We start from the raw sequence: 24,932 nt of genomic DNA, 5'->3' as shown, positions 1-24,932 counted from the left end.
TTTGTATGTACCACAATGAAAAATTAAGGAGAGACAAGGGAGGACAAAGAAACTCAGAGATATAATTAGTAACTAAAAAACCCTGTGAATTTCAATGTTTCTGTAGTTATTGACTGTATTCATAAAAGACTAAGCAATTAGAATTTTAAGTTGAAATAAAATATGGCACCAGTTGTGGGTAAAATAACCTATAGTTCTTGGAATCCGCAAATCTGGTGTTTGTACCGCCAGAGAGTTTAACAAATATTTAAGGCAATATTACATGGATTGCCTCTGTTTTAATGTACAGGTGAAAATTCAAATGTATGACAGTTAAATAGAGCAGTGCAGCAGAGAGGAGAGTAATACTGTCAACTTTAAGCAAAAGTTACAGAACATACTGTCTTGGGTAAAATAATGTTTCAGCAATTCAGATTCCTTGAAATAACTGAAATCTTAATAAATATCTAGGCCACATTTGTCTCCTTGTAGTAACAATTCAACACTGTAAGCCACAACTGTAGTTACTGATGAGTCTTTAACACCTCTCTCTTCAGACGTTTCAAAACAGAAAATTTCTGTTTCAGAACAGAAAATATTCTTTTCTGCTGTAATGGGAGTTTGACTACAAGAACCAATGATTTTAGAGCTCTGAGAAAGGCATTCAGGTATATCTGTCCGTTTTCAAGTCTATTTTTCAAAAAATTTAATTTTCATTTTCTTCCCTTCATCTGATTTTCTGTTAGTACTGAGCACTAAGAAGTTTTTGTGTACATAGAAAATTCCCGTGTAAATGAAAGTTTTCCATAAAAGTGAGCAGAAGTTGGTGTCTTGTATGGTTTTAAGCTGTCAAGAGGAGAAATAAGTACTGTCAGGTTCTGTTTCATCTTTTGAGTTCATATTGGAAGCACAAAGTGAAACAGAGGAAAAATAGTAAATTCTAGTTGGTCAGAAGCAAACAAAGTATTCTATAAACCTTTTTGAAGCAAAATAATTGCACTTTTCAGTGTGCTGTCATTGAATTAGACCACTTCTGGTTATGAGCAAATGTGTCAATAATTAAAAGTGAAAAGAGCTGATGATAAAAATGACTGTTTGAGGCATTCTTAATCAAATAGGACAAGTGGAGGTTTTCCTTTAACCCGTAAAACCTCCAGGCAATGTATGAAAAATAAAATGTAATTCAGTGATAGCTACTCAGAGGAGGCCTAGTCTGTTCTTGTCCCTGTAGTAGAATATCCGTGCATTCAACATTATTTCAGTCTGACTAGGTTTTTTAATGGCAATACTGTAGACATTTCTGAAATGTGAACAGAAGAACTGCTACACTGTATTGGCACAAAGACAGATGCAGAATTCTGTGATTATTTTCCCTTTGTTGTGCTGATTCTCCTTTCCAGTTCCTCTAGCCAACCTTCCTGCCCCAAAACAGTGTTGACTGAAATGCTTTAAAAAATGCTTTAAAAGAAAAAAGTCATGTCTTTTTTCCTACTTTTTATAAATTTATCACAAACATATTTTTCTATTTCTGCATGCATCATTACACGTATAATTCCATTTATTTCTTAGTAGAATGAGCTATGTTTTGCTTTCTTTCAAGAAAATATGTGGATAGTGAGCAATGATAAGTAAATTCCAAGTGTGATTGTTTTTGAAGGACTTCTGGAGAGTCCTTCATAAGGATTACAGTGTGAAGGGAGGCTGGTAGTAGAAGTCACCAGGAATGTCAACCTCATCTGTGAGCCAGTGGCAGCACAGGCCAAAACATCCATGGGTGTTCAGACCTCCCACAGGGATACTGCATTATCCTCTGCCCCCCTCCTCCTAACGGCAAAGTAACCCATGCCTTCACTGACTTTCCATTTGTTCATTAGTGTTCTTCTGCTCAAGTCCTTGGCTGACGGCAATATCAGAGGGTGATACCCCATTCTACTGCTTCTTACCCATAGCTTCAGGTTGCTTTGTTCCTGTGCTGGATGGGATCCCTTGCATTCAGGGATGAAAAATAAAACAGCTGCGTTTGTCCAGGACAAAAGCATCTAGTTCTGTAGCTGAGTTTCACCCTAAGTAGGTCAGTTCCAGAAACATTACAGTGATCTGATTTAGTGTCTTCCCTGCTTGGTGGAAGCCAGTTGAGTACTAGAAAACCACATTTTATCTCCCCTGAAGAGGACAGAGTCCTCTTCAGGCTTCATATCTTTCCTGTTTCTCAGAAATAGCTGAAATGAATTTTCAGTGACGTCTGGTATTTCTTGTCACGCCTCAGTATACTTTCAGGAGTAGATCTGGTGTTGAAAGCACAAGAGTCAACGAGAAGTCTCCTTCAGCAATAGATGAAACTCAAATATCCTTGGTGGGGTTGATGATAAATTGTCCACTTCTTTAGGGATGGCCTGAAAGTGGTGCTGACTTGTTTAGAAGATGTGTTATGTGTGGACAGTCTGGACTGTCTGCTTTCATTTCCTTAGAGCTGATTTGAGGGAGTTACTCTTCTACTCTGAGTACTGTTGGTTCGAGGTTGTGTCAAAAACCATAAAATCAAATGGTTTAGGTCTAAAGGCTACCCTTGTTGTACGTTATGTACCTCTTTGACTTCTTTTTCACAGAAGTCAGGGCTATAAGATGCAATTGCACTTCCAATGCCTTGAAGTGGGGCCTGTTTCACAGAGCATCAGCTGAGAACAAGCCATGTATTTCAAAGTACGGAGACACCTAAAGTTTCAACACTCGTCGAAACTTTTCAGCCTCTTTTCTCAGACCTCTTCATCCTTATTCAGTATGAGACCCACATGCATACAGCTAATTTGATACAAGTATATTCTCATTACTGCTCAGTCAACCTTGATTAGAAATTTGTGTCTCATCATATTTGGCCATTGTTGTGTTTGTGTAGTCAGAGAGGGTAATTGGTAAAGAAGCCCAGTTTCATCTCTCCACGGAAGTCAGGAGGACTTTAGCTTTTATTTCAGTGGTGGAGTCTGTTTTCAGATACACTGCCATGAATTTTCCCTGTTTTGGCGTAGAGGTCTGTGATGTGCACTACTGTGGCTGCTTCTTTGGCCAGAGATAGTGAATACTTATAAATATGTAACCACCCTTTTTCCTTCACAAAATAGACTGAAGTGTGTGGGAGTACCCTTTTGGGCCATTTGAAAGCTTAAAGTTCCAAAGACTTCATATATTTTTTTCTTAGTAAATTATTTCCAAGAAGGAGATACACTGTGTCTGTATATTCAGAACTTGTTAATAATTTCTGGTTGTGGTATAGCTATTGAGTGTGCTTTAAACATCCCTTAATGATCTCAGTGCTATTAAAGTGTGAGGGATTACACTTTTTTCCAGAATAAATAAGGTCTTCCAACTCCTTGGGTGCCCACTAGAGAGGAAAATTTTTATGAATTTTAATTATTTAAATTTCTTTGATTAAAAGAAAAAGGCAAAGAAGGGCTAGCAGAAAGGTTGGTGGCTTCGTTTCAAAGGAGGAAATAAGCTGTTCATCAAGACTTGCTTGCTTTTTTTAAGTCTTTTTTTAAAAAAAACCACAGTCTCCAGAAAAAATCCAGTCTAAATAGTCTGGATTAAAATCCTGTTAAAAATAGATTGGGATGAGACCAAAAGATACGTGCCAAACTGGGAACTTCATTTGTTTTGGGCATGTTATGTAAAGTATGCTGTTACTCCTGACAACCAGAAATGCTGATGTTTAACCAAAAAAGTCTTTCTGCTCACATGCACCAACATGAATCATCCACCAGTGAGAGACACAGTTCATTTGATAGTCAGTTAAATGAGTTGTATTCATCAGTGAAGTAGTTCTTTGCATGTCTTTTCATGCAGTTCTTTGTCATGTATATTTACATTTTCCTAAAGAATATCACAAACAAAATTAATAATTCATAACTATTGTTACATGGCAGAGCCTTATTTTGATACTCCCTTCTTGCCACAGACCTTCTAACAAGTCTGGTTTTTTGCTGCATTTAAAAAATCACCAAATAAGAAATATACCAAATCAACATGGTTATCCTATGGAAGTACAGAAAACTTTTTTTAAGAGGATCTGTACGTAGCAGTTATGTATTGTGACAATGATCATAAATTGCAAAGAAAATACTCTCCTGCTAAAATGTAAGTGCTGCTTGCCCTCTTTCCCAGACTTTAAAAAAATAGGTTGGTGAGCACATCATAGGAGGGAAAATCAGGCTATGTTGATTTCAACACTTAAATGGCTCCTATGCTTAGCAAAACAGGAGGAAAACATAGTCTCTGCCATGTAGGAAAAGCAGTTTATACATGAGCATTTCCAAAAGAAACCAGGAACAGAAAGGAAAAGATACGTAGAAAGAGAAGTAAACAGACCTTGCTCTTGCGACATTTGCAAAACTAATATATTCAAGACATGGGGTAGAGAGAGAAAACTGAAAAAATGCTGATCAAAACCACCTTCTGGCACAAAGTGTACCCTACCCAACAACACCTTGTAACTTCTACCATATGGACAAAAACCTGCATTTTTGAAGGAGAACGAGGAGCACTGATTGGAAAGCTAACAATGAGGATGGCAAGGGAGAACGAACTCTCCTAGCTGGAGTTCTACCAGGAGTAATTAAACAAAGACTTTGTTAGCAGAATACATGCTGGCTAGCAGATGAGGACTGAATGCCAGTCACTTACAGTATAAACAGAAGAGCTGGGGTGGTAATTCATTTCATCTACAGATCTGTATGTGTTTTGGGCCTTTTCCAAGACAGGCTCAAATCCTGGCATCTGGAATGAACTTGAAACTCAAATAAAAGCGTCGGACTGGCTTGTCTCTCTCAGCATCAGTAATGCTGCTGCTGCAGATTTATAAATGAGGGTACCATTTTCTGCAGCCATGGGTGAGATGGGGGGAGAAATGCTGAGGAAGTTTCTGGAGGAAACAGGACATTTTGTACTGCTGCCCTGTTGCAGTGTGTTTTGCAGTTTGTAATACAGGATTGTGTTTCCTGTTGGTCATTTGACATTTATAAGGACCTACCTTTGTGGAGCATCTCTTTTCATACTAGCTCAGACATATTAGTGTTTTTCCTTACTTTGTCATACTGCCTTTTATCCCAGCCCTTTACTTTGGCAACTCTGCTTTTCCTACCTTTATGTTTATGAACTTCTGTGTTGCTTTCTTCCTTGAAACACCCCAAACAACATTATCAATAAAAACAAAAAGTCTGTCCCTCAAATCACTCCGGAAGATCTGTTTTTACTGTGGCACTAACTGAAAATGCTGAGTGATGCCAGCTAGCTAAAAGAGCAAGAAGGATAGAATTATTTGGGTGTTGCAAATGCATCTTCTTAGGGATTTTTGCCTCCCCCTTCCCCCTGTGATTGCTACACCTGCCTATTACAGCCTAGCTCAGCTAGGTAGTGTGCTTCTAGTGGCAAAGATTGCCTAGCTGTGTGCCTGCTCTGTTCTTAGCACAGTGGGGCTCCCAGTCTGATTTACAGCTTCTAGCTCCTACTATCATACAAATAATAGAGAGTAATAATGATAGTAGCCTCTGTAATTCATGTTGTCCTTGGAGAGCGTGGTCAGAGTCTTTAAAGCCAAGTTCTCTGATCTTTTCAGTCTTCTCGCTTTGTGGCAGGGACAATAGGATCCTAGTGATGGGTGTTCCGAGGAAGCATCATATCTCTCTGCCTCCCTTCTGCCTTGCACCATTTTGCATGATTTCTGCCACCTAATCACAGTGCAACTGTCACACAGGGATATAATGTTTCATTTTCCTGACTCACTCTATGAAATAACTCAAAAGTAGGTGCTGAGATGTGATAGTTGAATCTCACTGCCTGCATAAAAAAAATCACAGGGTAGTTACTAACTCAAAAGTTAATTTCAAGTTTGACTGGAAAATAAGATGATCTGAACTAACTGTATTGTTACTTTAAAGCCTTGTAAGGTTAGCTATTACATCAGTCACTGGAATACCTGTGGATGAAATGCAGTTGGAAAGGCTTGCAAGTGTCTTACCAACCAAGTACCTTTTGAGAGTGTAAAGCTACAGAAAGGAAGTACAAAAGGCAGGAACTATGGTCAGCCTGGAGTGGGAGAAATAAAATGAAACTGGTCTAGCTAAGTAATGGAAGGGATTATTTGTTGACTCAAATAGAAGAAGAAACATCTGCATTTCTAAAGACTGCTTTAGACAAAACAATCTTTAGCTAGTTTTACTAGTAACAGCTTTAATCTTACCCCCCTCTTTGTAAGTACAACCAGCAGCTCCTAGACTGTTGAGCCAATGTTATTTTATTGGTCATTCTATTCTGTAAAATGGTCAGTCATTTCTAAGTACATTTTTTGGGGGAAAGAAATACTGAAAAGCAAGTCCAAACGTTCATTTACAAAGAGAGAAGGAGAGAGTTTATTCAGTTTGGTAGAGGTCCATTTCTTTTACTGGAAAACATTTTCATTGTTCTTGAAAAACAATCGTGGTTGCATATAAGGTAAAAAGAATGATTATTTTGCTTACATAGTTCCTTCAGCTTAGCTTTCATTTTAGTGAAAAGTAGTTCTGTTGCACCCTTTTCTATCCATAAGCTACCTACAAGAGATTATTCTTTATGAAGTTTTGAGGTTGATGATAACATGATACTTGTGCCTTCTGAGTGAGAAAGGAAAGGGAAATTTTCCACCAAAGGAAGTGGCAGAGCTAGAAATTCTTCAAAGAGAGAGGAGGGATTTTTTTTACCTAGTCTTCTAACCCATTGTGTGGAAATAGAAATTTAGCTGCACAAAGTCATTTAAGAATTCAAACTCTGGCAGACACTAAATATTAGCAACTAGAATATAATTCAGTTCTCATTCTGAAGAGGAAGTAAGATGCCATGAACTGTCAGAGTAATGACTAAACTTCAGAGGAGATTCCAATATTAAGAAAAAGTTAATGGAATAGGTCTGAGAGTAAAAAAGTGAAATACTATCTTCAGATGTTTTGTAGGTACTACTTAAAAATATTATCACTGGGGCTTTCAAAGTAGGGAACAAAATGGAATCTATGTGGAAAAGTCATGTCAGGCCAGCTAAATGCCATTCTTTCTAAGTGAAGGGAAAAAAAGGTATTTCACATTTGAAATGCTACTGTTGGGAGGGCCACAAAGAATGGGAAATCAGTCAGTAAAGGGAAATTGTAGTTTCTGAAAATTACTAGAAAGGTAAATATCTAAGGGTGTGGAACCAAGCAATGTTACTGTCTTCCACTGTATTCAGCACAGGAAGCTTGGGGAAATACTTTGCTGGGTTTTGCAGCCCCTTAGGGTTTATCTATAAGTGTATCTCTGTTTTTCACTTCTGGCAGGAAGCAGTCTAGTTTGTTTTCATCAAGAAAGATTCTCCGAAGTCAGCACCTTAATCTTTTTTAAACTAGCAGGAAACATCTCCTTATCCTTTCATTTTCTAAGCAGTTCCCTTGAGCTGTGCTGCACTCACTGCTCTTTAGTGACCTATTGTCATTTGAGAGGTTCATCACAATGCGTGTGTCAGTTTGGCCTTGATTCCTGAAGCTCCACTAGCCTAGATAGTCTTAGAAAACAGAAGTGAGGTTATTGTGCAAGGCTTGAAGTCAGTTGTCTGTATTCAAGGGTAGAATCAAAATCTTAAAAGTAAAATGAACAAAAAGATCCAAATGAATCATTGAATCCAGTGTTGCAGTGGGCATAGCTCAGTTGTTGGCATTAACTTAAAGACCTGTTTTCATTAAATACAGATGTTTTACTGGAAACACAGAATTAGTCTCGTAGCTATATATTCTTAAAGGCTCTAGGGCAATCAAGGAAATGAAAAATTACTGTGTCAGACAAAGTGGTTGAAACAACAATAATAAAATAAAGAAATAAAACACCGAGACTTGATCATCATGATAAAATAGTGTATAGGTAACACTGTTTCTGTAATGAAAGATTACATTTCACTCAATATTTTTAGCATCTGTCACTACAGCAGAGTAAAAGAGAAATCACAGCACGTTTTTTTTTTAGGCTTGCAGTAGTACTTTTCCAAATCTCTCTTAAAAACATAGAGACAAAACCAAATGCACAAATGGACACTGCAGTTTATCAGGAGGCAAAATGAATTTCAGAACTTGCCCAAAGTTGTCTTGATCCCCTTAGCACCCTTCTCTCCATGGTGCCAGTGCAATTGCCTGTGTGGATATGGGTTAAAAGTCAGTTAGCTGGTAATTATGAGGTGAGAGGCAAATACCACTCCATCAACATCTACCTGTCAGACAGAAACCAGGCAGAGGTAAAGTGACACTGCTTGTCATAGCTAATGCACTTTAGGATTTAATATTAAATGCTGTGTGGTATGTTTATTAAATGCATGGAAGAGTCAGTGTTGGGGCAGCAGCTCTTGATTACGATGCTAGATGGTATGAGTTAGCAAAATTCACATAGGACTATGAAGAATTTCAGTGGGACAAAAGCAAACTGAATGAAGTGGTAGTACTAACTCAAATTTCAGTCTTGATAAATGCTAAAATGTAAATTTGAATGGCTTTTAATTTGTAAAGGGTTCAAATCTGAACATTGCACTGAAGAAAGGGATGCATGTTTCACTGTAAACAATGCACTGTAAAAAGCTTTCAGTGTCCATCTGATGCTGAAATAAAAGCAAACAATGCTAAGGGGGATGAAGAGTGGATTAGAAACAGCAAATTTCTAAAATCCAGTTGTAGAAAAACTGAGGTATGTTAAAGGAATAAGTGGCATTAAATAAAATGCAGAAAGTTAATCCCAAATTTCTAATACTAAAAGACTCAAGGAATGTTCAAGAAAGGTGAAAGGTGGAAAGTTCTTTTCATTTGCCCAAATGGATTCTGGAAACCATTAGCACCAAGAATGAAGCAACATTTTGTCAGCAAATAAAATTCCATTCATGTCAGCTGAATGGAAATAAAGGAGAATTGAGATAATGCCAATATTATTTTATAATAATTAATGATAGGAGTTTTTAAAAGGCTTGTTAGGCATCATGCTTCCAGTTTAAGACGACCTCTATTGTGAGTACAGCTGAGTTCATCACTGTGGGAAACTTTATCCTATTTTTAACTCCAAGTGGCATTACAGTTCTTTCCATAGACAATTTGAGATGGTTCCTCAGTTGATAATCAATAAATGATGCAATATGGGAGTTTGTCCTGATGTTAGGCTCTGTGCTGCTTCCTGTGTAGCCTTTGCAGATTTTGTGTTAGTGGTGGATTTGCCAGCTTGTCCATGACTCCCAAGAGGATAATGCTTTGTGTCATGGAAGGCATTTCATGGAAGCTGTGCTCCGTCATATGCAGAAAACGTGTGTGCTTTGAATACGATTTTGCTATTATCTCCTCTGTGTAGTGTAAGTGTAGCTGGTTCCACTGAACTGAGGACCATGAGCTGCTGAAGAGAGACATGGCACTGAGATAGATCACATTGGATAGTACTGTGAATGGTTGCCTTTACTTAATTTCACTGTTAAGCACTCATATTCCCAAAACTAACTCTGGGAGCCTTAACGAGACGAATGAAACCATAAGGCAGAAATTGTTTTTAACAAGTCATTACTGATGAGTATTCCAATGGGGTGGGGTAGCCTGAAGGTGATAGTTAAGGATAGGCTTTGGAAGGAACCAGTCTGAGAACCTGCATCTAAAAAGATACTACTTGCTCTTGACTTAACATTCTTTCTTGCTTGGGTTTTAGATTTAAAAGAGAACTTTGGAGTCCTTCATAAATCTTACAATTTGCATCATACTTGATTCACTGCTTCCTGTTGGCCAAGTTCAGCTCAACAGCTGCTTTTTGCACAAACATGCTCTAGATGTCTTCTAAATATCTACTGCAGTTTTGAGTGCTGTGAAGAGTACAGCAATATAGAATTTAGCTATATTATTTGTATATGATACAGGAAAATAAAAATAGGACAGTTTATAACAGAATTTTATGAATCTGTATTGAAGAAAATACAAAGTCAGATTTTTGTCTTTATTCATACAAAGAAAGGATTTTACCAATTCGGAACAGTATGTGTGTATTTTTATCAAACTGATATTCTTGTGGGACTGGGTACAGGAAGAGGCAGCACATCATCTTTGATTTATCACTCATGCAAAGTACCTTGGCCAGAATTTTCCAAAGAACCTGGTTCCTGCAGTTAGCTCTAGATACGTTTTGATTAATGGTTATTACCTTTTCTGGCAGGTTTTTCTGGCATTCCTCCTGGCAAGGAGTTTTGAAGATGTAGGCCAAAAGTGTAGCTGTGGGCATTCAGAAGTACTCTCCATCCTAGAATATCCTGGTTAAAATTGAGAAGAAATATTGGAAATGTTTTCATTGTACTTTTCAGAAAATATTTCTTCATGTAAATTGACCATTAGTTTGCTGTCTTTCCAGAAAGAGAAAGTGAGAAACAAGTAAAATATAGTTGGTGCTATCAGAATCCTCTCTGAAACCCAGACAGTGATATAAGAATGTGGTCTTAAAATATTACACTTCACTTAGGCTTTACTCTTCCTTCTCCTTTCCCAAAAAAGCTATAGCAGAAAAGCAATCCATAAATCCTTGTGTCCACTTTATGGCATGGTGCCTCAAATGATGAATGCTGACGTGCTTTGGTTTTAAAAAAAAAATGGAAGTCCATAAAAAAATAAAATCAGCTTAGTGAATTGAATGTTGCTTCCTTAACGTTTTTCATCCTGAACTCATTTAGTAGGGAAAATGGATATTTCATCAGACATGGATTTGACGTTCCATCACATTATACAGTAAACAGTACAAATGATGTTATTTTTTTAAAATGGAGAAGCTGGAGGAGCTAAGACAGTAGCTGCTGTAAGGCACTGGTTATCTCATTTAAACAGATATTAAATGTAGGTGCCAGTGGTGTGATCATCAGCTGCTTCCCACTTTGTGAATAAATTGCTTAGAAGGAGTCTTTTTTCCTACCAGATGTGACCTAGATTTAGATTTCCAAAGGCAAAAAAAAAGTCTATTGTGTTAAAAAACAATTGTGGGTAAAATGCATGGTAAATGAGCTTATCTCACTTTTCCAGGTGTTTAAGCTAATATGTTACGGAATTACAGCTTCATTTATGAAAAATAATTGAGGAAAATGTTCCAGCAAATCAAATTTGGATAAAGGCTTAGTATAGTTATTGTGTTGTTAGCAAGTTTCTAAATGGAAGAAAGAAAAGGGAGCTCGCACAGATAATAAAAATACAGAAATTTGTGAATCTGTGAAGAGGCACCTATAGAGGGTCAGGGCTGGCAGTGGTATCCCACCTGTATTGTGGTCCTGCAAAATGTCTTAGAAAAATATGAAAAATTATGTTCCCAGCAACGCACATGAAAGCAGGATTTTCTCTTAAAAGACCAAGCATTGATATCTGTTGGCCCTGGATAAGATTAGTGACATTAGTAGGTTAAGTGTATAAACATCAAAAGAGTAACACCTCTATTCTTTGAAGAACAGTTTTATTCTTTTTCTCATTCCTCTTTTTCTTTTATTGATTCCATAGGGGCTGCCACTCGAAAACCGGACCCGGAGCCTGAGAAGCAGACGGACCATACTGTTAAAATTGCTGGAGTCATTGCAGGCATCTTGCTGTTCGTCATTATATTTTTGGGGGTCGTGCTGGTAATGAAGAAGAGGTGAGCAATTAGTGGGTGTTTTCTATGTCCATATTCGTATTGCATCTCCTGTGGCAGTACTCAGTTTGATGTTGGTAAAAGTATCCAGCCACCTTCGTGCCCACAGAGGATTAATGTTTGTGTCTTTGTTTTATATATAACAACTTGAGGTTAATGATTCTAACACTTACTACATCAGTACTGCATGATGGACTCTTAATAATGGGAGAGTATCTTGTCCTGTGTGAGTCTCTACCCTATTCAACATCAGCTGGAAGCTAGATGTAGTTTCATTCTTGCATGTGAAAGAAATCCTTAGTCAAACAGGAGCTAGAGCTAAGGTAATTTGTGCTAAAAATGAGGTCTGTATTGTTCTGCATGAACTTCATTCCCTGAAAACAAAGGAAAATGTTACAGTGGTGCTGAATGTTTCCAAATGCTGGTTCACCACACTCCCGCACTGAGATTGTTTTGCTTTGAATATCATTTGAAAACTGCTGCATTATTAGAAGTGTAAGGCTTTTAAAACTGTTTGCCTTTCTCAACACTGTAAGAGATAAAATAGAAACAGGAGAAGTACAGCCAGGGAGATGGCATAGATAAGAAAAAACCCCATATGATCTTAGAAGCTTAGTCTAGGATGGGAGAAATTAATTAGCAAATAGAATGAACGTTTTAGGTTGTATCCTGAGCAATGTGAGCTTTGCAGCTGTTAGAGGTGGGGTTGGGAATGTGCGAGTGCTGAGTAAAGGAGCTGAGTGACAAATTCTCCTTCCACTTTTGCCACAGTCTCCTTACTGTGTCCCATAATCCCTTGCCTCCTTGCTATTCCCCTTTTATTATCCCCTTTTTTTCTTTGAGAGCAATCCTGGCCTGATTTGGCTCATCCCAACCCTGTGTGGTTTAATTGTATGTTAACTAGTTTGGCAGCTCTGAGATAGTCCAAACCCCTGAGCTGCCCGAATTTCTTCCAGCATTTGAGCAGTGGAGGTGCACAGCAAAGGAGGCAGCTGTCTGACAGTGCCTCAGGGCAGGCTACAGAAGTAGCTGCTTTTCACTCTCATTGAAGACAGAAGCAGGGCCATGAGTTAGAAGGGATCTATGAAGAGAAAGGTGAGCTGTGGCCAGGGCTGGGGGCTAGGTCATGACAAGAGGTATGTAAAGGACTCAAAAGCTGCCATACAGAAGAGACTGAGACTTAAGCCCCAGGGTGAGTCTGACTGGGGCAATGGAATTGACCCAGTAACCAAGTCTGCTCAATAAAGTACAGTGTAGCAGAGTTGAAATCTGTTCTGACTTTGCAGTACTTTTTTCTTCACACTTCTGATTTCTTGCATCATTCATACCTTCAATTTTAACAGTAGAACAGCCAAACTCCTCCCTAGGGCCAGACATAGCACTTGGCATGCAGGGAGGAAGGCTTCTTGAATTTTTCTAGCCAATCCTTCTTCACACAATTCCTGACCAGCATTCATCATTCTCTCTGTTCCAGTTCTGAGCCTCTCCTTAAGTGCTTCTGCCAAAGGTAGAATGTATTCACCCAAGGGAGACAAGTTATTCTTAATCTTGAAGGGAGAGCATTGCAAAATGATCCAAATAGTTTCAAAGTGAATAAGGTGTCTGGGTCTCTGGCTAAATGGATGCTATGCCAGCTCCTGCTTAATTCTCTGGAGAAAAACTCTTTGATAATCTAATTGTTAGAGGCAGGAGGGCTCAGATTCTAAGTGTTTGCATTAATGCAGAAGGATACTTGATTCCTTCTGTCTACCACAGTAGAGTAATTATTATTCATAGTAATTCTGTTGTTAGAGAAAAAGTGTGTTACGTGATCTTCCTTGGTTTTTGGAATAAATCTGCTGGTGGCAGAGATGGAACTACTGAAAATACAGGTCCAGGAGCTCTTGTTGCCAAATGCATACAATTTCATTGTGTAGTACAGAAAGAATGATACCAATAACTTAAACATATCCCAGAATGATGCCGCAGCCTTGAACAAAACAAACTGAAGTGAGTTGAAGCAAATATTAAAAAGTAAGAATGGTTCATTTGTGTAACAGGATGTGACTAGGCTTTAATGAGAGTTTCGGGAGTGGGTATATTGTGTCCCAAGCCTCTAAAGCATCTGCTGTAGCATAGAAGATCTTGAATACAATTACACTCATGACTTAAGCAGAAGATGAACAGATTATTCAATAGATTGTTATCAGTGCATTAATTCACTAGGCTGCTGAGGGCCCCTATGGTTTCACCTTGGTTCAGTTACCAGGTCTACATTATGCATTTGAGGAAAATGTATAAATCATGCCACAAGCTTAGTGTGACTGTAGTGGTTTTGCAGTTCTGCGATATTTTAGGTGCTGCTTTGGGAAACAATCTTATCAAGCCAGTGTGTCGTTTGACTTCTGCACTTGATCATTTCATTTCATTTACTTTATCAGGAGCTTTACTGGCGTAAGGATCTGAGTGAAAAATAAAATAGCACCTTGTAATCCAGTGGCACCTTTCCGCTGAGAACCACGTTGTTCTCTGCACTATTTATGTGCAGACTCTCTGGGCTACAATGGTGAGTTTCACTGTGCTGAGTCTACGTGCTCTGAAACTTGTCCTGTTTGGAGTTGGCTACAGCAATATCCCATTCACATTCCACTATCCCAAGGCATATCCCAAAGCAAATACTATGTGTTACTCATTCTTCCAAAGAAAAGGGTCTTGTGTACTTCATCTCCAGATTGCACCAGTAGATGAAACTTACTCTGTCTCTGGGGCTTCACAGTGCTTAATAAACTTAATTTCAAACCATTTATTTCCATTGTCAAGAGATTTGGAAAGCAGTTTCACTTATGTGATAACCATGACTTTGTCCAACATATTCTTTACATAGCCACCTCATTTCATTCAACAACTGTTCTTTGCTTGATTGGTGCCAGGCACCACAGATTTTCACAGATCAGTCTCTTGAACTTCTAATTCTGTAGCCAAGCAGAGAAGACCAACATGCAAGGTTTTCAGTGCAGCATAGGCATGCTTTGGATATGGCCACTATCAAAGCAGTAGATAGAGAAGTGTTGGAATTGTAAAAAGAAGAGAGGCCCGGGGACTCCGACGGGGGGAGGAATTCAGTCCAAACCAATATGGTTGATAAGAGCAAAACTCCGTTTATTAGCAATCCAAAGGCACTTACATAGTATACCAGCTTGTTAACTCTTAAGTGGCTTAAAGCTTATCAAAGCACATTTCTACTTCTCCCTAATTGGACTTACATTGGCAAGCTTCTACAGTTATGTTATGATTAAAGGAATTCAGAGTTTACCTTCCTTCTCTCTCGGTCTTATCTACACAGATGTACCTTCTCAAAACTCCCTTCTTGTTCCCAGCTTGGTTCTCACAGAGATTTTTCTCATGGAGAGTTTTTCTCACACACAGGCCTTTTGTTTCCAGGCCTATTGCTTGTATAGTTCTTTTATTGATCCCATAATTCTATCAATGATCCATGTCCCTGATCCTTTAATAATTCCCAACAGAGAAGTTCTGCAAATATTAATACTCATTAGGCAGCATTATTAATTTTACTATGTAACAGTCTTCTGAAGTAGTTATGTCATAAACCAGGTCACAGAGAGATTAGGTGACCTAGCAATTCAGTGCATGGTTTGCATTCACTAGTGAGGATAGAAGCATCGTGGGCACTGAAGCATTTTCTGTATGGACACTCAGCTTTTGACTGAAGTAAACAAAATTTGTAAACTTGTCACATGGGTCAGGGGCAGCCTGTTAGTGCTTTCCTGGTTTTCTCTCCATTTGGTTGTTCATAGTTCTTTATCCATTCTGTTCTATCTTTTCTTTATCCATTAGCATTCCTGCATAAAGGTGTCGTATAATATAGTCTAGGAACCTGCAAGCTATTCCTAACACCAGTATGGTCATATCAATGAGATGATTCTACTCTGTGAAGCTAGAATAATGCCAATAGGCTTTCCTCTCCTCAGATGTGCTTTGTATCTCTCACATAAGAATTAACACAAAGTTAGATGAAAACAGTACATGTGTTTCCACAATATTGATCCACAATAAAGTGTATTTTGAATCTGATCCTGCATGTTAAATCTTAGGCAAGGCCCTTGATGGGCAAGGCTCAGTCTTTGATGTACTTGCATAGGATTTCATAAAAACATGAAAAATAAAGAATGCACCAAGTAACTTCATCTTTTGGTCAACTTAAAGTGGAGCAGTGAAAATGAGAGTACTGTTGCTACAATCTTTGGAAAAACAACAGCAATTAAATCAAGACGTGCATAAATCAGACTCTTACTGCTTTATTTTCTCCTTTCCTCTTTTTTTCTTTATATTGTATTTAAGTTAAATTTTTTAAATTTGCATAAGTTGGTAAGTTAATGGTCTGACATTTGCTTAAAAGCCTCTTATATGTCTTTAGGGCAGCTGCTTCTGTCGGGGCTGCCATCTTGTTGCTGCAGTGGGAGTGCAGTAAGGAAGCAGTTATTAAAATTTTATTCCATTGGCTTCTGCTTCAGTTGTAGAATGGAGCTTTTGTGATCATAAAAAATGTTATTTTGTTTTGCCTGCTTTTAGTTTCTGTTTTCATCTGTCTCTGTGCCTGAGCTTTCCATGAGTTTCTAATATATGTAATTGTGGCATCTGTTTAAGTCAGAGACCCTGGTTCTTGGCAGTGGATAAGGAAGGTTTTTGCACTCAGTGGAGCTGAGCTGGGAATGCATTGTTCCTATTCCCTGATAGAAAATCAGGCTGTTCAGTTATACATACACCTTTGCCAACAATTTCAAGCACTTAGGATAGAAAATGAAGATAATAAGACTGAAGGAAAATTCCAGCCTCCTCTCCCTGAACCTTATTTTTCCCTGTAGGCAAACTACAAAAGAGAGATGATGAAAGAAAACACAGTGGTAATGACACAGTTCCAGAAGTTTCCACTCTGATGGGTCAGTCCTCCTGCAGCCAGCCTCCTGTGCTGGTTTTGGTAAATTTTATTGTGGGTCCTTATTCTACAAGTGGTATTCATGAAATTAAGTTATGTCTTCAGTCCTAAAGGAGTTAAAAGTGCTGAACATTGTCACTATATGCAGAAAAAGTTTATTGACATAAAATAACCTCACTACTGGGAAGTGACTGAAGAGCCATGATCATAAGAAAATTTGGCCCAAGTTGGCCAAAATCTTTTCATCAGTCTTTTTCAGAGAAGAAGACTTTTCATACATAGAAATTTAAGTTTGTTTATATTATGTAGGAGGAAAAATGGAACTTGTCCATATTTCTTAAAAAAGCTAAATCCATTCAGCCTTGCAATTTTAAAACTTTCTGTTACTGCAGGACTTTAATGTATTCTTTTTACCTGTTTCTTTCAGTGTATGGTATTCTTGAGAGTCAAAACCTTGGTGCTCTTTTACAAGGACTTTTATATGCAAAATCTCACAACTGTAGCAATATAAAAATAGCTGGAGCTTGAGACTTCCAATTTTTCTCATCTTACACAAATTCTTAATGGAACATTTACACAAATTAAAGCTCCTGGATTTTCAGCATTTTTTCATAAGGAATAATTTATCTCTATAACAAATTTGGCAGAATTCTGCATATAAGTACAGACAGTGCTTCACTGATTAATTGTATTTATTGTTGTTTCTCAAATTATTATACATCTTTTAGAAGTATGGGAACATTTGTGCTAATTACATTAAATCTCTCTCATGGCAACATATGGCAAGAAACAGGGTTGGCAGTGTCATGAGATTCTAAATCAAAGTGAGAGAAAGAGTAATTTTGAAAAGGAAGGTAGGGGGAAATATGACTGAACTAGAAAACAACCCCTTGCTAGTAGTGCAGGTAAGTGCTTTGATAGGACCTGATCCCATGCTCCCGAATGAATGCAACAGGCTATGTGCTGGTGGAAGAAGCTTACAACTGTCACAGCTTGCCCCTCACTCTAGTCTTAGATATCTTTTAAAACTCAACTTTAGCAGGTATACATTTTCCACATGTGCCATGTGATTAAATATTCTGTGTGTAGCCTCTTGTGTTTGAACAATACTGTTTGCATCAGAAAAATGGGAATAAAAACTGGGAAATATTTCTAACGGCATCTTCACACAAAGAAGATGAGAGAGAAAATTTGATGAAAGCCTGGTTTTCAAAGGGATGCCTGAAGCGTGTAGCCAGAGGCAAGTTAACGTTAGTTATAGTCCTTTGCAAGGCCTGTTTACATGTTTCCTCTGTAGTCAAAGGGCTGTATGCATGTGCTGTAAAAATTACAAATGCCTACATGGTTCCTTTCTGTCTTTTATCTTACCAACATGTGAATGCAAGTTGACATTATGCTCAGAGATGTTTTAAGATCTCCTGCCTTCTTTTAATTGCAGTCAATATATGGAATTCATTTAGGCTGAAACTTGCCCTTTCTGGGGGGTTGCAGTCCTGCTTGTAGTGGGTCCATAACTGAGGGAGGGAGGGAAGGATGTAAAGCAGAAGAGCATAGCTGGAGGGCTTCTGTGCTTCATGCTCACACAGACCATATCTAGGTGGAGTATCTGGCTGTGCAAGAGGTTATGCAAGACTGAGCCCATATTTGTCAGGATGGTGGTGCTAGGTCTCCCAAGTTGTTCTTTGTGACATTCATGTGGGCAGGAATAACATGAATTCAAGGTCAGTTCTTATTTTTATTTCTGCCACATGGGGAAACACCACCAGTACAATTTTAGCCCACAAGGATAGACTTTTTATTTGCCTGACAGTAAGTATGTTTTTCTTCTGAATTGAAAAGGGTATTTAAAAGCTGAAGTATTAAAAGAGCTGTGACCATTGATTCTTCCCCTCTGGAAACAAGTCCTTTCGAAGGCAAAACTGATTGCTTTAAGTGAAGAAAGGGATAGCCTAAGATTCTGCGGTGCTGTGACTGGAAGAGAAGCTACTTAAAATGTATTCTGAAATTCTGTATTGCTAAGCTTCTAACACCATGCTAGAAGTTCCATATCCTTATTCCTAATGCAGTTGAGATTTAATTGGAAGTGGTCTAGCACTTTAATTGGGAATATTTGTGTGTGTAGTGTATGCAGATATAAACATACATTAAATATCTAACATTACTTAGTAGGTGTACCTTAAGGTGGTTTGACTTAACAGCTGGAGATGCATTATATATTGTACTGCTCAAAGTGTTATGGAGATTGGATATGTCACCTGTCTATTCCAGAAACATTGCATGATATGCCCAGATACACATTCTTGCTTCCTTTCATTTATGTCACCAGTTCAGGTCTCAGTTTCATCTTGATTTTTCATACATTAATATTTGACTTTTCTTTCCTTCCATTTCAACTTTTCCACCACTGCCTAATCCTTCCACCATCATGGCAGAAGAAGCTATCACTCCTACACTTACGACCTGTAAGTAACTTCTTTGTCATCAGAGACACACTTTCTGCCATGTTGTTCCATGCCTAAGTAGTGAATGCTAATGTTGAAAGTTCCTTTATAAAAACATACTTTGTAAAAGTTTTACCAGGATAAAAACAACATGGTCAATAATGTAACTAAATATTTAGCTTTATAAGAGTTTCTTATGTCTCATACTGTGCATTAAAGTCCTTTAAATAACGTTTGTAAAGAATTTTCTTAATTGAGAAGTAGTAGGTATAAATATCACTACCATGCCAATGAGAAATTTTCATGCCTAAATAACTATTTTTAGAATTTATTTAGCAGTTTCTTTCTCATTTGTTCTGTTGAAGTTATAGCATTGGTTAGACATGTACAAGCATTTCCATTTGTTGCTGTGTACATATTACTGCTTTTTCATGAATAAAGATCATGCATAAACATCAGGAGTTACCATTTCTGGAGTGAATTTCAAGGGAAAGAGCACTAAAAAATGAGGGCAGGAGGAGGCATAACTTTCAGTAGGTAACAATTTTTTTGTTTTGTACAGTCCCTAGTAATACCATTATATGCTTCTTTATTTACCCAAAGCCTCGCTTCGTTCCCTGTTGTCAGCAGGTGATGAATGAGAAGCGTTCTTCTGTGAATTCAGCGAATCCCTTTCTGAGGCTATTCACTCTTACTTGCTTTCCAGGTACAAGGAGTACATAACAGATTAGCAAAGTACCAGGGGTCTTGCTTAGTTGCAAAATGAGATGTATTTAATCTTACATAATCCAGTTGGCCAGCAGCAAAAATCAGCTGTCCAGTAGTTGTCTGTTTCCTTTAAACCTCAGATTTAAAAGTTATGGGAACCTATGAGATATTTTTACATAGTTACAGAAGTGGGGGTGTTACTTGCGTAACACAAATTTTAGTACCAGTTTTTAAGTACATATGGGGGTAGCATGCTCTTGAAAGGAACACATTTCAGTAATGTTTTTATTTAAAAGCAATATAAAGTTTCTTCTAGTTGCTCTTCTAACCTTTTAAATACATATTTTTTCAGTTTATATTTCAAAAAAGCATCAAACATTCATTTATAGAATTTATGGAAAAATTATTAAATGTTTTCTATCTTGAAAACTTGGTAAGCAGAACCATTCTTCAAATGAATTACAGCAGCTAAAATTTAAACCTCATAGCTGAAATTCTCTAAGACTTCTCAATATATTGAAACTGCTCATGTGGTTGGTAATTCATATTACCTTATTTGACACTTTATGTGTAGTGCAATTTTTTTAACTGTTGTTTAAAGCAGCATATTAATGTGGAGGTCAGAAAAAATTAGCTCTTCCACAGACAGAGTATTCCAAAATTTGTTTCTGTTGCTGAGATGGAAAGACATATTTTCCATTAAATAGGCCTTTAAAAAAAAAATTCCCGTTTGGGACCTTTTAAATGTAGTTCTTTAAAATGTCAAAAGAATATAATACAGTAAGCCATGTAGTATGTTCTTGCCATAATGGGTAAATATATTAAAATTAATTTTTTAATGATTCATGTCTCAAGGCTAAGTCAAAAACAAAATTGAAACAAATGGAACATTAAATTAAACACTGTTTCATTATTCAAAGAAATTGGATTCTACTTTTTTTTCTATTTTTCCACAGACAAAGGAAAATGCATGAATTGAAATGGTTTCTTTAAGTTTTACAAACGGGTTTTGTCCCTAGTTTTGCAATCATAGAGACTGTTAGTAGTGGATGGAATAGGGCATCTCAGGATTATTTGAAATACTCACCTAGTGGCTTCAAGAAAAGATCTTTTTGTTGGTGTAGTACAAATTCAGTAACTTTGTGGCTTGGGTTGATTAACTCTTCCAGAAGAAATGCTGGGATTTTGACCTTGTGGTGTTTTTTTTTCCCCTTCTGGCAAAAGAAGGGAAGTAAGAGCCCTGAAAAGTGCAGTCAAGATTGGCTATCAGTAGGAGGAAATATTTTGGGCCAAATTCTCCACCTGTTTACGCATCACACAATTTCACTGAAATTGGAGGAAATCTTACATGAATGCAGGATTCATTACAGTTTTATTTTTAGCTGAGGAAGTTGGTGTGGATTATAAAATGTTCTGTATTTTGAGAAACATAATTTCAAGTACTCTGCCATTGCTAATTTACCACTTCTATACTGAGTATCGTATTCAAATTTACTGATTAGTCATTGTAAATGCAAGCTGTAACATCCAAGTGAGCATCTATGCACTGAAATAGTTACTATTGTCTTGTCTGCTGCTTTCCTTGTGTGCTGTGGGCTCCTTTTCCCTAGCAGACTGCAATCTCTGCCACTTCTAGATCCATCCTAAATTAAAATTAAAAAAGAAAAAATTGGCAGATGCCTAGAGCTGCTGATGAATCATCAGAGGTGGACCTACAGCTGTGCATATTTGGCAGAGAATTATTTCTATTTTATCTTGTGTTTACTAGTTAGCCAGTCAATAGATATTACAGAAAAAGAGCTGAGTACTGCTATTGAGAATTCTTTTTAATGGGCTTAAGTGCCTCTGCCAATCTTTCCTCCCACTCTTGCATTCCTGACAACTGGTGCATTTTTTTACCTTTCACCTCAGGCAGGCAGCAGATATTTTTTTTTTGTCTGGACACAGTTAGTCCTCTATAAATTCTTTTGTTCTTAAGATTAGAGCAAATTTAATAGTGCTCATTAACTCTGCAGCAGGTCTTTTGACTTGGCGGTTGATTCCAGGTGGGAAAAAGGAAGAAAGGAGATGGTGTCATTAGTTACACTGGCAATGAGTGGCATTCTCAGAATGGCAGGCAGCACTGGCACAACTGCTTGCTCCTGACACATTTTCTGATGGGCAAAACCCCTGCGCCGTGGGCTGAAGAAGGAAAAGTACATTCGTGTTTTGTTGTGTAATTATGGTTAAATGGACTAGGCAAGCCTGTTGCTGAGGCGACAGCAAGAGCCACTGTGCTGACCATTGGCCTTCTGTATTTGAGATTTTAATTTTTATAAAGATTCTGCCCTTGGAGCTCATTAGTCATTAGTCAGGAGCTAACAATTGCATTTCATGAAAATTCAAGCATCAGGAAAACAAATTGAGTGCTTGGACCATCAGAATTTACTCCAGACACTGTTGCCTGATAGTTTGGCCAATTTAATTTACCCCAGATTCTTGGGCAGATAGTTACAGATTGTAGTTTTTATAAGTTCCTTTCTATAAAACGTTTCATTATATTGCTGTGAGTAGGATGTAGACCAAATTAAAATGCAAAGTTGTGAATGCAGCTTTTGATGCTGTTCCTCAGTTTGAGCTTGATATCAAAATGATATGTTATGATTATTATTGAAATTAAGTACTTATGCAACAACAGTGCCGCGCAGCAGTTAGGTGCATAATGTTATTATATTTTTGTGCCTTTTCACAAGTCATTTCAGCTTGTGAAAGGTGTAGTAGGGAAATAGGAGACAGTTATTACAGTTATTCTTATGCAATGCTAGTCATGTTAAGATCTTAATAGCATGTAATCTGCTATTGTCTGTCCCAGCACTGATCATCTGGTTAGGTGCCCTAGAACAGAAGTCATCACAGGTGCATCGTCTGTGTGGAAATCTCAGTCCCAAAGCCTAATACTATATTGAAATATTACTGTAAGGGACCGGATAGCATTAGAAGCCTATTGCCTGGTACTTGGTGTATGACACAGGGGACAAAATTCCTCCTGCAAGAAAGCTAATTCCACAAACATTGAGCTTTTTCATATAAATGTGCCTGAAAACATACCCTACTTTTCACAAGAATTTGATAGTTTGGGGCCCAGCTGAAGTGTTCTTTTCTTGTGGATCTAACTTGAGCTCAGGAGCCTGGGAGTCTGTTCTCAGTTTAGTTCTCTTGCTTCACTAGCAGATACTCAGTGTTGGCTTCTGGATCTCTGTACAGAGAATTTCTAGCTCATTTGCCCAGTCCCATTGCCATTGACCTAGTACTTAGGGCAGAAAGCACAAGGTTAGTAGATTTGCAAAATTACCCAAATAATTGAAGTAATAACGTTTCCAAAAAATCAATGGTGTCAAAACTTCTAACAGTGATTTCTGGATAATTCTGGAGAATATGCAGTCTTCACATTTAAAACTTCTGTAGTAATTCAAAAATAGCAAAAGATTTTAGAAACAGTCCTGTTTTCTCAGCTGCTGCTGCCCCTGGAACCAGAACAAGATCATGTTTGCATCTTGTAGATGGAGGAGAGTATTGAACAGAAAACACGAATGTGTTAGAACTGTTTGATCTGTTAGACTACACCTGTGATCTCTTCTGCATCTTAAAATATGCAGAGTTACATAGGCTTGTGTCATAAAATCAAGTAACTGAAAATAACCGTGGATTTCTGTAATTGTCTTGTAAGCTAGACTTAATGATTTGGGGATGTCCCAGGAGTTTTGTTGCATGTTGCAAAGTCTACAGTGCCAACATACTAAAATCTTTGGATAATATTTAGTGCCTAAAATAAAATCTAGTAATAAATAATAATATAAATACTAATAAAATACTAAATCACCATTGCTAAAAAACACATTTTTGTGCTGTGTGCTGTATGCTTTGTGTACAGATGTGCAATACCTAGCTTTTATTCGGAGATACCAAGCAGGGTCAGAATTGGGATTTTATTTTTAATTAAAATGCATAACATAATTTTTAAAAATCAATCTAAAGTCCTTATTTCCCATACTGGTTCCTTGTATCTTCTGATTCTTTTGGATCTGATCATATGGCTTTATAGCCAAGGCTTACATTCCCATTTCACTGTAAAAAAAAAGGTAAATAATCCTTAATAGACCGATCAGCAGAAAGTAATTTTTTATTTTAATTTTGCTAGCTCTTTCTGAAGTGTGTGAGTCCCCCAGGACAGTGATCTGACTGTATGAAATAGCTTCCTTCAAGTGCAGCAGAGATCAGATCATTCATGTGGAGGAGTAGCTCTGCTTAGTACATCTTTTCTGGGCTTGTTTATGTGCTCACTCCAGGTTACTTTTTCCATACCTGTATCAGAAGCCCATGGTCATTTCTGAAGTTACCCAGACTTTCCAAATTATCCCAGATGTGTGAGTTAGAAACCATAATCTGGATGGTGCTGCAAGCTTGGGTTTTTCAAAACAAGTCCCTACAGAGAGAGTGAGATGAAGCATCAGAAGAGATTGATTGCTGTGCTGGTCACACAGTCTGTCCTGGTTTGGGCCAGGACAGGGTTAATTTTTGCAGTAGCCAGGAGGAGGCATGACCAGGACCTGGAGGTTTTTCTGTACTGCCTCACACCATTTTCCAGGGACAGGGGAAGGGGTCGCTTCGGGTGGAGTAGCCTGGCAGAGGGAGCGGCTGGTGTTGTCAGGGGGATGTCTGTGCTGCCTCTTCCTTGTACCCCGTCATTAGTATTGTTGCTGTTGCTGCTCATTTTCTCATCTCATTGCTGTTTCCAGTAAATTGTTCGTATCTCAACCTTTACCTTTTGTGCCTCCAGTTCTCCTCTCCTGCCTGCCACAGGGGGAGAGAGAGGGGGAGGTGGGAGTGAGCAAGTGTCTCTTGATTTGGAGTGGTTTCAGTGGGAACACTAAATTGGAGAATGCCATTCCTAAACCACAGCACAAATTACTGTCTGTGCTCCATTAGTGTCAAGCAATAAATTTGCTGATGAGCTGGGGTTTGAAGATTTTTTTGTCCTCTGAGGGGACACTGCTCGTTTGGTGAAGGTATCAGACATTTGGTGTGGGAAACAATGTAACTGTAGAAAAAATAAATACTCAACCTAGAGACGTCCTTGTTCTTTCCATGCTATTAAAAGCTTTGTTTTCTGAACTAATATATGGGATCTGAATTGAATACTGAGATTGCTTTTAGAAATTGTGGAATCCATATACTCT

At 37.9% G+C, this 24,932-nt stretch overlaps 1 protein-coding gene across 11 annotated transcripts in view; it reads left to right on the top strand.

Moving 5' to 3' along the window:
- The window catches only part of PTPRM (protein tyrosine phosphatase receptor type M), a 453,496-nt gene that overhangs the window by 280,367 nt on the left and 148,197 nt on the right, over positions 1–24,932 (top strand). For 6 of the 11 annotated variants that reach the window (XM_039549189.1, XM_039549188.1, XM_039549185.1 and 3 more), the window contains one exon: positions 11,505–11,637. In XM_039549189.1, the coding sequence (XP_039405123.1) occupies positions 11,505–11,637 (133 nt within the window). Of the gene's footprint in view, positions 1–11,504; positions 11,638–18,999; positions 19,030–24,932 lie in introns of all 11 variants that reach the window. The other 5 variants (XM_039549187.1, XM_039549181.1, XM_039549179.1 and 2 more) reach the window with 1 other exon arrangement.

Source organism: Corvus cornix, chromosome 2, assembly GCF_000738735.6.
Source record: "Corvus cornix cornix isolate S_Up_H32 chromosome 2, ASM73873v5, whole genome shotgun sequence".
Classification (NCBI taxonomy): domain Eukaryota; kingdom Metazoa; phylum Chordata; class Aves; order Passeriformes; family Corvidae; genus Corvus; species Corvus cornix.
Note: the sequence above shows the minus strand (reverse complement) of the source record. Positions and strands in the feature narration are given on the sequence as shown.